This window comes from Gordionus sp. m RMFG-2023, chromosome 4, assembly GCF_954871325.1.
Source record: "Gordionus sp. m RMFG-2023 chromosome 4, tfGorSpeb1-WG-v2, whole genome shotgun sequence".
In the NCBI taxonomy this organism is placed as follows: Eukaryota; Metazoa; Nematomorpha; class Gordioida; order Chordodea; family Parachordodidae; genus Gordionus; species Gordionus sp. m RMFG-2023.
This window is the reverse complement of record NC_088778.1, coordinates 30,692,637-30,711,231: the sequence shown is the minus strand read 5'-3', so window position 1 is coordinate 30,711,231 and position 18,595 is coordinate 30,692,637. Positions and strand designations below refer to the sequence as shown.

Here is an 18,595-nt window from a genome sequence, read left to right as displayed (position 1 = left end):
TATCTAGATACAAGGTCTTTGACAACTCTGAAAATAACACATTCCCGCTTAACGTATAGATCATGAAATGGAATCCATTTTTACTTTTATCAAATTAATAAATAATTTATTACAAAAATATAGGAAACATAATTTCTATCAACGTGTCCATTAGATTATTTTTTTTCTCGGAGGGATATTCAAATTCAAAATATTAAAATTTTTGCTTCCATTTTTTTATGGGGGGGAGGGGAGGGGGTGGCTCGAGCCTCTTTATAACCCTGCCCTAGTGACGTCACTGATTTCTTTATTGATATAAACAAACATATTATCGAATATCAATATTTATGATATTATAAAGTATTCTTTGTTGGTGTAAGGATATTTTTTAATAAAATTGCATTGACGTCTCTGAACCCTAATCCAAACCTATCCATCTTGAACTAGAACGGAGTTTCACGTTTTTGATTTATTTTTTAATCCCTTCATAAAAAGGTTTTATTCTTTAAAAAAATCTTGATTTTAATCATGAAAGATTTTTTTTAAAAAAATATGATTTTAATCATTAAAGATTTCTATTTAAAATGTGTTTTATTAATCATGGAAAATTTTTTATGCAAAAAAAAAATCACAAAAAATTTGGAATTTTAGTTAAAATTTGATCGAAAATTCTGACTAAAAAAATCTTTCAGAGATCAAAATCTTTGAAGATTTTTATATTTTGAAACATATGTTAAACTATTTGTCACCAGAGCTCTGCAGGTAGCAAGAGAAATTTTAGCTAAAATTGATCGAAAATCCTGTAAAAAAATCTTTCAGAGATCAAAATCTTTGAAGATTTTTATATTTTGAAACATATGTTAGACTATTTGTCACCAAAACTCTGCAGGTAGCAAGAGAAATTTTAGTTAAAATTGATCGAAAATCCTGTAAAAAAATCTTTCAGAGATCAAAATCTTTGAAGATTTTTATATTTTGAAACATATGTTAAACTATTTGTCACCAGAGCTCTGCGGGTAACAAGATTTTCATACCCGACCCGGTGGGAATTTGGTTCATGCCCGGTCCGGCCTAGTTTCAGCTTTTTACTAAGGTTTTTACCCAGCAAGGCCTGGTTTTTTAAATAAAAGACCTTATATCTTTTTGAACACCAAACACATTGCCTTAAGGAGTAAAATGAGATAGGGTTTATTTTAATTATTTTCCTTATTTTGGATCACTTAAAATTTCTATTTTTTTTTTCTATTTTAAGTGTGAAATGCATTTTGAAAATTAAAAGCAATTTTAAATGAATATATTTCTCTTTTTTAAAAAAAAATAAATATTTTGGCCTTTCCTTCACCTATTAATAAAATGTATGATTGTAATAATAACCGTAGATAATCATTTAACTTTGGAGATAGATTTAATAATATTCCACTAGGAAGAATTTATAATAATTATATATTTTTTATTTGATATTCGCATCTTATTAATTTGATAATCTCCTTATAATCTTTATCAAATTTCAAATATATAACCTGTTTTTTTAATCAAAATATCTTAATAATTTTGATATATTTTTTTAAATTCTGCGTTTAGTATAGTATACGATATTTAAAATATTATATTATATATAGATATCGGAGACCTTCAGGCCCGGCCATAAAGCCCGTAATTTTTTTTAAATACCCAAGTCCGACATAAAAAAGTGGTTTTATAAAAAAAATACCCGGGCCGGGCCGAATATCTTTAATCGCTTGTTATTTGAAAATTAAAAATAAAACTTTTAAAATCCGGGCCGGGCCCGAATATATCTCCTCCGAGCACAAATCTCCGCCTCCGAAGCGCGTTCCTAAAAGTAATATCGAACGCGCGGTGTCTAATTAAACCGTTAGCGGAATTTACCCAAGGGCTCCCTAGATATTTTTTTTACAACTGTTTAATGTCTATTTATTTTGCTATTTTTTTTTTTGGTTTAAATATAAAATGGCGCTCATTCATCTTCTCTCACTTAGTAAGGTATCTCTACGCTAAGCCAGCTGATCAGATTTTTTTTAAAAAAACGCCTAATTTACTACAATTTGGTATGTAAGTTAATGAAGTGTTGTAATTGGCGAATCCAAAATATACTCTACCAAAACCGGAGAGGGTCTCATCTGCTTGGATTAGATTTAATAAGTTATCGATAGAAAATAAATGACAAATTATTACAAAATTGTTTTTTTTATTAATTATTCCTAATAATTCGATTCGAATAAAACTGATTAGTCTAATTATTCGATATTCCTTTTGAATGGGTCTAAGTCGACATTTGTGACATAATTAGAATAATTAATTCTTTCGCTTCTTAATTTATTTCCCCCCTCCCCTTCACCATTAATATTTTAATGAGAGATGCAAAGGGATAATCGTTACAATCTATATAAGTATCGACTCTGATATCCATTTTTCCTAAAGTAAGAAAACGCCATATTTAATATTTTTTAAAATAAATCGAAGGATGGGAGAAGGGAAAAAAAATCTAAATTTTTTTTTATATTTTATCGATTTGATAAAAGGAGAAAGTGAGTATAATTTTTTTATTTTTTTATGAACGAGAAAATGGTGGGAGAGGTTTATAGCATTTTTATTTTAAATAAAAAATGAAAATTATATTAAATAAATGTAAATTTTTTTTTTTGTTTTCTTCATCTTAAAAAAAATGACTTTATACAAGAATAGCCAAACATTTATATATATATACCCCTTTGAAATCGGATAACGCCGTTAATCCTAATCGATGTTTTTCGAATAATTGACTATTCGATTTTGCTAAACGAATATCGAATAATCGACTATACGATTCGAATAATTTTAGGTATAATAGTAAATTATTCCATTTATTTCCCTCGTTCGTTTTTTGAAATCTAAAAAATCGTTTATAATATTTTATATTATATATATAAGTTAAATCAAATTTATATAATAAAATATTTTTAAAAAAGTGCCGGGAGAGCCGCGTAACGTTACCCTCTTGGCCTTGAACTCGAGTTCCGTATCCGTCCACTGGCAGCCGCCGCACGAGAATGAAAGGAACGGCGAAATCATGGGATATTTGGTCCACTATAGACAGGTCGACCTCGTATATTTATCATTACTATGAGCTCGGGGCAAAATAAATATCGGGTTTTGTTATTTTTACCTTTCAATTTTCAGGGAAAAAACTTAAGATTTTTAGGAATCAATGACCGGGCAAAATTTTTTAGCGTCATTTGGATAAGAAGGGCCATCTCTAAAGTACGATATTCGCGTCAGTAAGTTTGTGGTCTGAGAATTATTTTTAGATATTTCTTTCGATTCTGTCATGATGAATGAGTTGGGTGCCAATCGTGAATATTTTTTTTTAAAAAAAGGTGCTAGCAAAAGGTAAGCACATAGGCCCTTTCAAGCAATTAACGATCCCGGATGGGAACGTCGGAAACATAGATTTGGCTGACTTGAAAGCTGACTCGTTTTACAAAGTCCAATTGTCGGCCTTCACTCGGAAAGGTGACGGCTACAGGAGCAAAGCAAAAATAGTCAAAACAATGGGAGGAGGTGTTGATTTTTTAAAATTATTATTATAATTTGATCAGATTATGATAAATATGGGCTTATTGATATTCTTGACCAATCAAATCACCGATATCCAACAGATCTAATTTTTAACAAGATTTACAAACCCCCCCCCCCAATCATTACTAAAAGATCGTCCAAAAATTTGAGATTTTATGAATATCAAAAAAAAATATTAAAAATGCCTAAAATTTGACAAAAATAAAATGATCAATGGAGGTTGTTTTTTTTTGTTAAACCTTGATTTTTAATTACTAAATTATATTAGGGTATGAGACGTTGAATTAATAAAGCTTATTAACGGCGCTGAGTATTATATTGTTCTATATCCACTTTCTGCTGGCAACATGCTTTAATGTTAAAATTTAGAAATGATCCCTTATTTCCATCATTACATTAAAATACAATAAGGAAAACTTCATTTTTTAAAAAAAAAATGCTCCCCTAAACAAATTTTTTTTTAAATGAATGGATATGACACGCTAACACTCAGCCAATACTAACTTACGCCGCCATATTTTATCGATTTTACGTGTTTTTTTTTAAATTAAGTTCCCACTAGCCCCAACCTGTCGTTGAGACTGCTGGAGGAATACCCGGAGTTGATAGTCCAGGCGGAATGGACTAGGCCACTTATCACCTACGGACCCCTTCTGGGATACAAATTATCCTTCAAACCGGTCTATCCCGAGTCCTCGTATTCAACGAATACCGGAAGGGAGTTAGGAAACGAAAACGATTTGAGCGGGTCTAAAAGCGTGGATTTGGAGGGTGGCGATATTTACTACTACAATTTCGAACATTTGGGTAAGAACCTTTTCTTCTTTAATATATAATTTTTTTAAAAAAATCTAATCTTTATTTGTTTACGTGTGCAGAAAGGGGCAAGAACTATTTGTTCAAACTATCGGCCAAGAATTCTAGAGGCTACGGCGAGGAGATACTCAAATATTTTGAAACTCCGGAAGGAAGTATAATGTTTCGCCATTTTATTTCGCAACATTTTTTAAAACGATATCTTTTTAAGAAAATGTACAGTTCAACATATATAATAGTTGCGTACAAATTTAGCGTTTCGAACGCTGCGCATGCGAATGCGAATAATTGACGAAATTATTTGGAATCAGCTCTTAACCTGATCATGAAAAATCAATGCCGGTTTACTGAATTGAATGTAATTGTATCGGGATGTCGATTTATAATTTTAAAATAGTTTGCTAAACCGTAATTTGAAAACCATCGTTTGCATCGCAGCATTTAAAACGCTCTTCGTTATTAAAAGTAACGATGGCGTGTTACTTTATAAAAAATAAGATACTTTTACCGCACTGATAATCATAGGTCCATCGGGTCGATATTTCTCGTTGGTATAGGTGACACTAAGCCGAAATATTTTTTTAATAAGTTTTATATTTTGTTACATTGGAAGGGGTTTTTTTTAGTGCCTGGGTAATAAAAGTTTTGTCGGCTACCTTGCGTCGCATTTCACTTGAGTTCTTTAAAGGACGAGTTGTAGACCAACATACAAAATGAATGAATGAGTTATATTAATGTATTTTTTTTTATCCTTTAAAAATTTAATGTACATTATGGTTTTATCAAAAGAATATAACAAAACTTAAATATCATTTTTACGAAATTTTAAAGCATTAAATTTATTAAAATGGAGCAAATTTTTAAATAATAATCATAATGAAAAATATTAAAACATAATAGGTAGATTAGTTTGTATTTGTATTTAAGATGATTTCTAAATTGTAATAATTAAAAATTAGAAAAGAAAAAAAATCTGTTTTTAGATTATATTTTTTATAAAGATCGTAGGTTATAATAAATAAAAAATTTGTGTTTTTTTCAGGAAAAAAAATAATTTTTTTTTAATTTCATATATCGGCGTATCTCTGCTGATAATTGCTAAACATCGTTGATTTTAAATTTTGCCCTAAATTATAATTTTTTTACTAAAATAAATCACTCAACAGTACCGACCAAAGCTCCCGTTAATCTCACGTACGAATTCAAGACTCCTACGACTATAAATTTCGGATGGTCATTGGACCCTGACCCGACATCTTGGAATGGACAGATAACCTTGCACGAATTGTCCTATTACGACTTGGTAAAGATCACTCATAATTAACGATACTTTGGCTTTTTTAAAAAAAATATATATTTTAAAATTCACCGGCGGGAAAGAAAGAAAGAAATGAACAAGTGTTATTACAATAGCAAGAGCATTTTAAGTTATTTTGAGGGAAACCTTATATTCCCAGTGGAGTTGAATATTTTATAATTTATTGATTTTAAAATTCCCAAAAAAGGCCACACAGTCGGACACTATATCTCGCAACTCTACCAATCCGCGTTCCGTTGTGAAGGGTCTCAAAATAGGGAGTTCTTACTCCTTTCGAATCAGGTGCTTCACAGCAAAGGGTGCTAGTCCTTGGTCACCAGCCCTAACCATCCACTTGTCCTCCAAAGGTAAATCGACTCTTAAGATTGTTTGGTCATTTTCCAAGTTGCTAAAAAAATTTGGAATTTTCACTTTTATTTGTTTTTGAATTTCGACAATATATTTTTTGTTTTTGTTTCAATATGATAATAGAAGCGTCCCCTCCAGTCAGGAATGTTAAAGGTTACGCCATATCTAACACTTCAGCATCTATCTATTGGGATCCACCGGTATTGGACAATATAACCTCCCTATCATCGACCGATATTACTCCTGTCATAAAATATCAAGTATATGAAAATTTTAAAAAAAAATTAAAGTTATATCCTCTAAAAAAATGCGTCCTTTTAGCGAATTTTGTATATGTAAATATTTATTTATATAAATCAGTTTACATTTCTGGTTAAGAAAAATAAATGAGTTTGTTTGATTTCGAACTTTATATTTAATTCTTTATATCAAAAATAAAATATCCGCATAAGATTTTCTACACCTCGAAAGCTGATCAGGATTACGATTATTGGGATTCGACGATATTCTCGATCGATTCCGAATATTTAAATTTGAATACCGGATATTTGTTCAATATTGGAAAACGCCTTAACGGCGACTTGATAGATTTAGAATCCGGGACTGTTTACGCCATTCAAATATCGGCTCTGACGGATAATGGTTTGGGTCAGTTATCCGAACCAATTGCAACGGTTAAAACTGAACCGGTTAATATCCCCGATGAGTTGAGTCTCACGAATGTAGGGAGTTTCGAGATGATTGTCAACTGGAAAAGTCCCGCGATATTTAGAGATATGGCAGCTCTCAATAGCGAGGGACAACTGGAATATGAAGTTATAAATCATAAACTATAAGATATTTCTTAGAATGATCAAATTTTTAAAAAATGGGTCTGGCCGACAAATAAAAACATTTTAAAATGTGGATTAGCTTTTGTGTGTGGGGAAGGGGGAGGGGTGTTAGGAATCTATATCTATATGTCTCTGAATCATATCCTTCACATTGTTTCGTAAAACTTGAAAGTCGGTTCATTTAATAGGAGGAAAAAATGGTTTGTTTACATTTTGATGGCTCATTCATCACGTGGGTGAATGATATGACGTGCTGTAGTTTATTAGCCTCCCGAACTGACTGGTTATTTGGTGGGCAGAAACAACTGAGAACTAGCCGGCAATCTCCTTTGGTCGAATAATTAGCACCTACCATATCTTTAAAAAACCCATAATTTCTTATAACAACTCTCTAGGCTTATTTGGGCTTTTTCTTTTTTTACTTGAACATATGTTAATTTTATTTGAATAGATTCATTTTTTTTTTACTTTTTAGGTTCCAAGACCAAAATCCACACCCGCTATAATTATTTATTAATTATATATTATTTTTAAAAAAACATTTTTTCCCCATTTCCTTTTCATTCCCGCGTCTATGCTCGCGCAGATAACATACAAGGGTTTCAAACATTTCACGAACGAGAACTCGACCATGGTAACACTAATCGTACCCCCAAAAGCCTTTATTTCCAGGGATTCTCAAGATATTTACAACTTTAATTCAGCCAAGATTACCGACCTGGAACCGTTTACCCATTACGTAGTCGCGGTGAGGATGGTAGCTGGGAATAAGAAAGACAACGTAAATTATACACATCATGATAATATAATTTACCTAAACAATTTTGCCCCCCCCCCTCCCATCGAGATATATGTTTAAAAAAATCATCAAACTTTGGCCGACTGCAGCAGATGGTGTCGTAATTAGCTATTTAAACACTTAATTCGATGGATTTTTTATAAATCTCTTTATATATAATCATCATATCAAATGTATAATTTATTCTCGGATATAATAATATTTAAAGAAAGAATTTGTAATTTATGCCTGATTTTTGCAGGTCTTAGCAAATGTGAACGAGGAAAGGGACAAGGAAGACCTATCCAATGAAGATTGGCGGGAAATTGACAAACCCGCCGCTAAAATATCCGCTATAACTGATACTACTGGTGAATTTTAAAATGATAATTTTTTTTAAATTTCTAATTCAAATCATTTTATTAGATAAAAATTGTTAAAAAAATATATAAATGAAATTTAAGAAAAAGAAAAATTCGATTAATTTTTAATTTACCGATTACAGCCCCTGAGGCTTTCTCTTCTGCTCCTTACCCGTTGCCGACCCAAACTCTTAAAAGCGATTCTTATTTTCATCCCAAATGGGACGGAATAATCGGCCTACATCTGCCTCGCACCTCTTCGCGGTACGGTCTTTTAAGCCATTATCTATTGATAGTCCTGCCCCAAGCCCACGAAAAGGCCGAAAAAATCACGGGTCATTCTATCGTAAGAAGACACTTACACGTAACTGATCACAACGAAAGCGATAACAATATCTACACCCTCGACGAGGTTTAAAATGATAATGTATATAAATTATCTCTTCGAAAAAATAATCAAAAACACTAGTGGCGCAATTTTAAAAACTCTTTTTTAACTAAATGGGAGGAAAGAATAAGAAAAGCCCTTAACCTGGGATTTTTATTTCTCATATAATTTTACCTTGATAATATCCTTAGTCCAATTATAGCTAGCACTGGTAACGCAAAATCACTCCATTTGAGCCACTTTTTTAATAACGGCTAACTCAATATTTTATCTAAAAATGTATTACGCATGCCTAAAATTTTGCTCGTGGGTGCCACTAAAGTTTGGACATTTATGCGAAATCTCGAGACTTAGGCTATATTTTTCTGGATTAGTCGTATTTTTTTTTGAATCGGCTCATATAGAACGATTTTACATCACTAGCTAGCACCCCTGGTAATTTTTCATATTAATTATCTAAAGTTATCTAAATAAAGGTGGAAAAGATCCATCTAAAAAGAAATTAATCCATTCATTTTTAAATCATAGATTATGTGTCATAAGAAATTGAAAGACGGAGATTATGATTCATTTTATTTTACAATATTTTCAGTTATCTTACTCCCCGCATTATAGCGACACGAATTCTCCCTACATTGCTGCTCTCATCCCAGTCGCGAACACTGGGTTAATGAATCATTTCCCTTTGGGTGACGGCAAATTTTATTTCACTTTCCTCAATAGACCCTTAAGCCCTGGGTCGACTTACAAAGTATTTGTCAGGGCATTCACGGGTCATTTCAACGCTGAAGATTTGATCAAGGAAGGAAACAATTCTAGGACCTTCCATTCTAAAGTTATTATTCATTTATATATATTTCTTTAATGGTTCCTCAATGATTTTTTTTTAAAAGACCATTTTTATCTAATAATCTAAATCGTATTCAAATTTAAAAACTTCTCAGAATTATTAAAAATGGGCATCTATTTTATGCTAATCGAAACAATACTTAAATGTTAATATAACCAATCAAATTCATGGTGATAGCCAATGACATGGACATCTATTTTCCAAATTTCGATGCTTGCATAATATTATTTTAGCTAAAATCTTAATCGGACCCTTTTGAAAAATTGTCCCAAATCGGGTTTTTTAACAAAACTACGGGCAAGTGAGAACAAATTACGATTATATCTTCCTTTAAAATAAATCTCGAATTTACCATTCTTCCCTTTTCCGATATATTTCAAGTATCAAAAATTTACCTCGAGCCCCCTAAGCGCGCTTTTTGGCGGTGGTCCGTCTTCACTCGCGGAAGACGATCAAGATAAACTAGTTCCGGGTCAAAATTTGGCCACCGACACTAACGATAATTTTATAATGGGCAAACGTTCAAATCACAACACCAAGCAGCCTTTCGAAACGTACAACGATTTTAGCGGCAAAATAACGTCCCCCAAACCCGCCATTTCCCTCATGGTTATTATATCCTTTTCCGTTCTGTTCGCCGCTTCTGTCATAGGATTGGCCGGCTACCTTTTTTGCGCTTACGGACGAAGGTCGGAGTTAATAATGAAATAAATATATAAATTTATCATTTTGAAGTAGTTTAAAAGATTGGAGTCACCATAAAAAAATGATTGGCACGTCTAAATTTTTACGAGTTAGCAACCATTGCTTTAAGAGGTTGTTGATTTGATATTGATGACACTGCTGTTTGTTACGTTGATAATCGTGACTTGTTTTGTGGAACAGTGTTTTTAAGAAAGTTCAAATATTTTATCCTAATTTAAATTTTAGTGTATTAATTCTGTCGGTAAGTTATTAATTACTATCATCAATACATCGATAAATAAATAATATCAACAACAAAATCAGGAAACGGAAAAACAGTGTAACAAAAATACTCAAAGTCAACGGTGGCGGTAAATGCGAAAGATACGCCCTCAACACGAAGGTCGCTATCTTAGATCATGACCGCGAGGATGGAACTTTAGGTTCTCGCGATAATTTCATGAATCACATCGGATCGGAGTATCAAAATTTGTTGACGAGAGAAGAAATGTAAAAAAAACTCTTTCCTTATTTAAATCTAATAACTGGAATCTATTTATCAATTATTCCAGGATTCAGAATCCAATACCCTCTAGACACCCTTGAGATAATGAAGTTGAGCCCCCCCCCCCCATAATGACTAAAATGAATTGTGACTGTATGCTGACTCAGAGAATCTCCCCTCCTTGAGATTTTGATTATGCAAATTCGTGCCCTCCCCCTTGATATTTCTGCGGCTAAATTATATTTTATATTGTACGCTAACCCTAAGAAATGGCTCCCAAAACCAACTTTTTTTATAATGATGTTCAAAACCGGAAGTTATCTTTTTAGTCCCAAGTTCTAAACTCTGTTAAAACTATTGAGTAGGTTAGCTTAAGAATCACTTGAAAGAAGTGAATATTTTATATCGGATCGGGGCACATTTTTCGTCTTTTTTAAAAATCGGTTATTGGCCGATATGATTAAATTTACCGATTATATCTGATAAAATGGCATCTTAATTTAAATTTTTAAAAAATATTTAAGAAAAATATATTCATGTATAAATTAAGAACAATTTCTATATAATTTGAAGTGATAATTTTTAAAAATAAAAATAATTGAAAATATGTTTTAAAAATAATTAATAAAATACATAAATCTATTTTTAAAAAGAGTGTATGTTATTTTAAAAACTTAATAAATCATTTTAAACAAAAAAAATTCTAACAATTATATTGATGATGATTAAACTTTACAAATTACGCCGTATTTTTTTTTATTCTCCGTCGTTAATTCTCGCTAATTGTGAATTAGGAGTTACCATGCATTCACAGTTAGCACCAATTCGCCGCGAAGTATACAAAATATGCCGTATTTTTTGTATCATCGCCGCGAATTCACGCTATCTATGAGAGTGCAGGGTTCGGATGAGATTATACTTTATATCGATAAAATGCAATCGAATATATTAAGTATTAAATTTTTTAAAATATATTCTTCTTTCTCCATCTAATGGCCGTTTCCAGGTTGTTCATTCCCTCTGATTTAATCATTAGGAAATTTTGCCCTTCCTGACATCATCCCCCTTTAGGTGGTTTTTACATGTCGAGGGGACAGTCATCTTATTCTAGAACGAACCAAACCATAGCCGCCAAAAGACGTTCCCACTCCCCCCCCCCCCACGATGAGGCTGAAGGTAGGATTTTAGGGGGAATTTTTCAAAATATATTAAATACGTAAAAAATGAAAAAAATCAGATTCTTGATATCGGATTGGTAATCGGCCAATATATTTAGATCTTGGAATTTTTTTTTAAATGAGGTTTTGGTTCCGTTTCCGGTTACAATTCCTGCTTTAATTTTTAAAAAATTTTAAAAGTAACAACGATCGCGAAACGACCACTGTCATAGCCAACAAGGTTGCCCACTTGAATTCCCACCCTCCTATTCGTTTGTCGCAATTGGCCAAGTATTTTAGCGAGCTGAAGGCCGACGATAACGCTTTACTAAATATGGAATACCAGGTTTTATTATCCAACCTATCAGTTTTTTTAGGCAACTATGAACTGTTATTTTCCTCATTTAAATATTTATTGAAGCCCTTTTGATGCCTTATAAGGCGACCATTTTGAAAATATTAAAGTGGGAAGGGAGGGAGGGGGGTACTTCGTTCCACTTGATGCTGAACCAAAAATTAATCACCTTATTCCGTTAGTTGAAAAAACAAAAAAAAATTTGAACTACATTTCTTAATTGTAATCCCGCGAATTTTTTCTTTCAATCGATTAACCCGAGCCGATTCCCAGACTTTTTAAACCACAAGGCTAAGCCCGATAAGTTAACCTTCCAGACTTTTGAGTCCCCATTTTATTCGCCACTGAAAACTTAGCTAACTTATTTGTAAAAAAAACGTCTTTTAGCGGAGCAATTTATCTACTAATTACCAGAGTTGTTAAAGGATCTAGATCCTGTATCTAGATATAAATATGTGGTATCTGTATCTAGATAGATTTTTGATTAAAATATCTGTATCTAGATATTATTTTAAACGATGTATCTGTATCTAGATCCATTTAAAAGGTATCTTTTAGCAACTCTGCTAATTACCTTTCGGAAGGAAAGAAGGTGATAGATAGATAGATAGATGAGTTAAAATATTATTTTTTTAAATTAGGCTATAGACCCTGGTCAGCTATTCACTTGGGAACATAGCAATCTTCCGATCAATAAGCTTAAAAATAGGTACGCTAATGTCGTGGCCTACGATCATACTAGGGTCGTTTTACGGGCCAACCGCGATTCGTTTCGCCAGCAGAGAGAATTTTACGTTTCGGGGAAGAGTAACGATTACATCAACGCTAATTATATCGACGGTTACGATAAGCCGACGGCTTATATAGCTACCCAAGGTTTTTTAATATTTTTTTAAACTCCCTTAAAATTATGGAATTTATTTTAAAACAAATTTACGCGGGAATTAATGGCATACTAGATTATTGAATATTCTTAGCCGATATTCTTAATCTAAACTGCTAATCCGATTATATAAATATTTTATTATTAATTTATTTCAAGAAATATTGTATATAATTATAAAATCAATAAAAATTAAAAAAATTTTAATATATCTATTTCACGAGATATTGTATAATATTTAAAAAATATTTAATTTGATAGTTTTTTTTTCTCTACGGTATATTTTTTTTTCCATATAACTTAATTTAAACAATAAAAACGTAAAAATTATCGAGCATAATATTTAACGGTTTATCCGCTGCCGATTAAATAAAGCGATAAATCAAAGAACCGGTCAATTGGCCGGATCGCTATACCCTGTACTCATTAAATAAGGCAACGAAAATTTATTTTTATTGCTCTCAGGTCCATTACCGGAAACGGTAACCGATTTTTGGCGCATGGTTTGGCAACAAAATTCTTGCACTATCGTTATGTTAACTAAGCTGGAGGAGCGAACGCGGATCAAATGCGATAAATATTGGCCTGACAAGGGTATCCTGGATATTTACGGGAACGGGAAAGATAAGGACATCAACGAAACCTTAGAAAATTATCGTCTGCTGATGGGGAAGGGTTCCCCGGAGGAAGAGGAGCTATTGCAGAATTGCGTGGTGGATTGCGTCGAACTAGCTACGTACACCATTCGAACATTTTGCCTACAAAATGTAACATAAGTTTTTATTCGTTTTTTATATTTAAAAAAAATCAACCATTATATTATTATTGTTGATATGAAGCTTGTATTTTATTTTTCAAAAAAATAATAAACTCACCATATACTTAAATATGGGGGAGACCCCTTGTAACTAGCATTATCTAGCAAGTTTGAAAAGCTAAACGGTTAAGGCTGTTTTACAATTTTACCATATATTTGCTCCTCGAAACCACGGATTGATATTTATATCATTCACAAATCTGTTTAAATTATTTATTCCTTCAACTGGTATTTTGCGAATTTTTTTCTTCTTGTTATAATTTCACCAATCGCATTTTTCAAGATCGAAATTTTATCTCTTATAAATCACAACCATTTATTTTTTTTAAAGTAGAGCTTTAAATCAGGGGCATTTCTAAGGCATATCTTAAGTAGAGCATTGCCTAAACCCAACACAAAAAAAGTGGCAGCAAATCGATCTGTATATAAAAAGGGGAAACCAGAAAGGGCATGAAACATGTTCTAAGTCTAAAGACGCCATTTTTGTATATTTCAACAAATCTAAACTCTTGTCTAAGGGCGGTAAATATTTTTATTTATATGGCACTGATCTAAATTATTAACACCTGATGAGCTCTACTTTAAATTACTTATAAATAAAAATGAGTATCACTTACACGCTGCAACATCGAGACCCTTTACGCCTTTGAGATGCTCGTTCATATTTTTTCCGCGCGAATAAATTAATGACTGTAATTTTTTTTAAATAAAGCAAAAAGAAAATAAAATTTATGATAATTTATTATATTTTTTGTTTATTTCGAAAGCTGGTTACGAAAGAAAAACGTGAGATTAAGCAATTTCAATACACGGCTTGGCCCGACCACGGGGTGCCTTCGGACCCCACGCCTTTCCTCAATTTCGTTAAACGCGTACGAGTTTCGAACCTTGCCCAAACCAGCCCCGTGATAGTTCATTGCAGGTTTTTTTTTAAAAAATGAAGATTTGTCAGACAAAATAACAAATGAGGTATCGTTAGATCCACCCGGCTAAAATAAACATATTTTTAATTTTTTTTTTCTTCCGATTTTTTTAGAGTATTTAACTATCTTCCTGACAATTCACTGAATTTGGCAGGTCATTTGACCGACTTGCCAACCCTGCTTTAAACTATAATATGTTAAGCGCATTCATAAGAAAACTAACTGGACCGGATCAGGTCGCTCTTAATACTACCGGACCGATTTGGCAGACAAGCGACCCAGCCGATATGCGTTGACCATGGCTAATACATTTTCGTCATATTTTTGTTTTCTCAGTGCCGGCGTTGGGCGAACCGGTACTTATATAACTGTAGATTCCATGCTAGACAAATTACTATCCTCATCGTCTTCTCGCGAAGACCACCCCACGATCGATATTTACGGCCACGTTAATCTAATGCGGTGCCAGCGCAACTTCATGGTTCAAACGGCTGATCAATACGCCTTCATTTACGCATGCGTGCTGGGTTTTTTTTTACTATAAAAATGTCTAATAACCTATGAGGATTATTCAAAAAAAAAATCAGTTTTTTTTTTAAACGTTTCATTTTTCATTTCGATAAAATATTAGAGGCTTACGAAAGTGGAAATACCGATTTCCTCGCTATAGACCTGCATTCTCACATACAGAGGTTAAATCACGGAAGTTCCACGTCCGAAAATAACGGAACGCTCTCAATGACAGGGTTCGAGAGGGAATTTAAGGTATGTCGTATAACTATTTGTTTAATTTCTTCTTAAAGATTGGTTCTCTCCTCAAAGAAAGAAAGAAAGCTTTTTTTTCTATTTATTTAATAAAAGGGAAAGGTTATCTGAATAAATGATTTGTGATGATGGAAAAATTTTAAGTTAATATTACAGAACAGGTGTATTTTAATTACATGGATGATGTTTTAATCACGGGAATAACGGTAGAGCAACATAATCAAAGGTTGGAAAAAGTTTTTAAAAGAATTCAAGTTAAAGGATTAAGAGCGAGTAGTGAAAAACAGTCTTATGGGTGCTTACAGAAATTGTATATTTGGGGCATAAAATAAATGAAATGGAAGTGAAACCGTTGGATAAGAATTTGGTAAATATTGCAAACAAGCGAAAGCCGACAAATAAAGCTGAGATACAATCGTTTATGGGAATGGTAAATTATTATCATCGATTTATAGAGGATTTAGAAAGAAGGTATTTGGTGGTTGAACAAGAAGCTTTAACAGTCATTTTTGGATTGACGAAATGCAGAGAATATTGGATTGGTAGATTTTTTTTCATTGTTATAAATTGTGACTCTGAATAATTATTTTAATTTTTCTTCAAAATATATTTTAATTTAAGAAATTATCGAATCAAAGGCCAACGACTGGCAAATTCGTTAGCGCAAATTACCCTATTAACAAGCACAAGAACCGGCTAGTTAATATACTGCCGTACGAACACAACAGGGTTTGCCTGTGTCCCGTCAGGGGAGGTCAGCCTGGCACCGATTATATCAACGCTTCCTTCGTAGACGTAATTACCTATAAATTAATTCACTGTGAAGAGCCAAACTTTCATTGAGTGTAAAGGGATTGTCGGTGTTCCGTTTTTTTTCAATTTAAATTAGGGTTGTGAATTTGGGTTTGGCTGGGCATTTTGAGACCTACCAAGCAGAAGACCGATTTATGGGCAACTCATCGAACCCGGGGTTATATGAACTCGGGTTTATACTTTTTTTTTTAGAAAATCGGGGTCTAGCTTCTATTTTTTATTTCTTTTTTAAAATAAAATGATTTTATTTATTCCCGAAGTCTTAGAATATTTTGATTCTTTCTAATCCGCGTTGTCGTGGATTAATGCTTTCGCGTTTTTTTAAAGGCATCAAAAGTTATTTAATTCCTTTAAACTGGTTTTGATTTAGAATATAATTTGTTAAATAAATAACTGATTATTTCGCCGGGGCCAACTTAACAAAACGCACCAACACAATCTTATTCCCAAATTTACCGTTATCACATTTTGCGTTTTAAACAGGGTTACAAAGAAAAGAACGCTTATATCACGACTCAAGGTCCTTTGAAAGAAACGACCGACGATTTTTGGCGCATGATTTGGGAACACAATTCTAGCATCATCGTCATGTTAACCCGACTCAAAGAAAATGGACGGGTAAATATCTTTATTTATCCCTTTCATTATTTGCAAATTTATTTAAGATCAAAAATCTTAGAAGAAAAAACGCTCCGCAACTAAATGTCGAAAAATAGCTATACCTACTCCGAAATTATGAAATATTCACTGAACATGCAGATTTTTTTTATTTAGCCAAAATCTTTTCGCCATTTTAAAAAAAAAAAATAAGATCGGTTATATTGAAGTCTTTTAAATATGAATTGAATGTAAACTATTAGGAAAAATGTAACCTGTACTGGCCAGTAGATGGGCCATCCATCCACGGTCCTTACACCGTCGAACCCGTAGCTGAATACGCCATGCCGGGTTATTGTCTTCGGGAATTTAAAATGTCGGTCATTTCACAGCACGCTATCAATCAACCTCTTTCGGAAGGCAATCAACCAAAAATTTCTAGCATTTTGCCACCCTTTCCGTCCGCCACTACTCGCACCATACGACAGTTCCATTTCGAGCAACACGATCCCCGAGCAAATGATGGAGAAGATACTATGGCCGAGGTATTTTATAGATTATGAAAATATTGATTAGTCATAAATCTATTCTTAAAGCAGTGGTCATCTTTGATTGAATATTGACTGAAATATGAACTTATTTAAATAAATAATAAACACGACCGTAAATGCTAAATAATAATTTTAAAGATAAAGTATTCCACACTTCCTAGAGGAGACTTGTTGGAACAAGATGAAAATACGAGCCATTACAATTTCGCTTGTTTGAGTCCCAAACTCGTGGGAGCGGAACCTCCCATGGAAGAATGTTTTGTCGATTTCGTGGGCCAAGTTCACAAAACGAAGGACCAGTTCGGGCTAGACGGTCCTATCACTGTTCATTGTAGCGGAGGAGCTGGTAATTTTTTTTTAAATTTCTTTATATAGAGATTTAAACATTCTATATTATTATCGATATGAGCAAAGCTCTCGTTAATAAAATAAATGCGACAATATTTTTTTTTGTCAGGAATGACGGGGGTTTTTTTAGCCGTATCCATAGCAGTTCATCGCATGAAATACGAAAGCAAAGTCGATATCTATCAAACCGTCAAATGGCTGAGGGCTCAACGACCGTGCATGGTTCAAACCTTGGTACTTGTGATTTAAATCTTATTTTATTATAGGCTTGGTCCTACGCTACTCCTTTAATGCTGCGTTTGAGAATTTTATCTCCTAACTTTTAACAGTTGAAAGAATTACTAAGCGCAGCATTTAGGAGAAGTGATCCCGGGACGACTTCTTAAAGCCTCGAAATTATACGAGGCTTATTTAACGTACATAAACCTATATTTTTCTATTTATTAGAATCAATACAAGTTCTGCTACAGAGCCGCCTTGCAATATTTGAGATCCTTCGATATGTATGCCCCTTAGAGCTGTTTTTAGGATCGTTTTATATATAAAAAACACTCGCGAATCAAAGTGTTGCGAAATTTATTATTTTTTGTATATTTGTATTTTATTATATACATCTATCGTTAAACCACACAAATTTATTCGTCGAAGATGACATTTATCTGATTTTTAAGTAGATCAATATAAAATAAGATTAAAAAAAGGTTTTATCATAATTATAACATATAACTTAACTTGATTTATAATTATACAATTATTATTATTTTATATTTGTTTTATTATGCTAAGATAAACTATTTTTTCGCGAAAAATTATAATATCAATGTTCTATTTATGTAATATAAAATCATGATCCACAAAAAAAAAGAAAATCAATCAATTATGTATTTATTATTCGATAATATAATTTAGTTAATAATAACACTATACAAATAAATATATTTATATAAAA

At 32.5% G+C, this 18,595-nt stretch overlaps 1 protein-coding gene across 3 annotated transcripts in view; it reads left to right on the top strand.

Moving 5' to 3' along the window:
• Nucleotides 1–18,338, top strand: part of LOC135928183 (receptor-type tyrosine-protein phosphatase F-like) — a 69,186-nt gene extending 50,848 nt beyond the window's left edge. For 2 of the 3 annotated variants that reach the window (XM_065464562.1, XM_065464563.1), the window contains exons 16-41: nt 2,946–3,073; nt 3,354–3,537; nt 4,108–4,362; nt 4,434–4,526; nt 5,538–5,674; nt 5,877–6,036; nt 6,161–6,297; nt 6,490–6,852; nt 7,457–7,651; nt 7,911–8,019; nt 8,154–8,422; nt 8,991–9,233; nt 9,630–9,937; nt 10,257–10,442; nt 11,796–11,940; nt 12,591–12,825; nt 13,298–13,599; nt 14,417–14,571; nt 14,909–15,099; nt 15,204–15,337; nt 15,959–16,132; nt 16,634–16,768; nt 17,011–17,292; nt 17,437–17,644; nt 17,756–17,880; nt 18,094–18,337. In XM_065464562.1, the coding sequence (XP_065320634.1) occupies nt 2,946–3,073; nt 3,354–3,537; nt 4,108–4,362; nt 4,434–4,526; nt 5,538–5,674; nt 5,877–6,036; nt 6,161–6,297; nt 6,490–6,852; nt 7,457–7,651; nt 7,911–8,019; nt 8,154–8,422; nt 8,991–9,233; nt 9,630–9,937; nt 10,257–10,442; nt 11,796–11,940; nt 12,591–12,825; nt 13,298–13,599; nt 14,417–14,571; nt 14,909–15,099; nt 15,204–15,337; nt 15,959–16,132; nt 16,634–16,768; nt 17,011–17,292; nt 17,437–17,644; nt 17,756–17,880; nt 18,094–18,162 (4,922 nt within the window). In that variant the 3' untranslated portion in view covers nt 18,163–18,337. Of the gene's footprint in view, nt 1–2,945; nt 3,074–3,353; nt 3,538–4,107; nt 4,363–4,433; nt 4,527–5,537; nt 5,675–5,876; nt 6,037–6,160; nt 6,298–6,489; nt 6,853–7,456; nt 7,652–7,910; nt 8,020–8,153; nt 8,423–8,990; nt 9,234–9,629; nt 9,938–10,256; nt 10,443–11,795; nt 11,941–12,590; nt 12,826–13,297; nt 13,600–14,416; nt 14,572–14,908; nt 15,100–15,203; nt 15,338–15,958; nt 16,133–16,633; nt 16,769–17,010; nt 17,293–17,436; nt 17,645–17,755; nt 17,881–18,093 lie in introns of all 3 variants that reach the window. The other variant, XM_065464561.1, reaches the window with a different exon arrangement.
• Nucleotides 18,339–18,595: the final 257 nt, after the last annotated feature.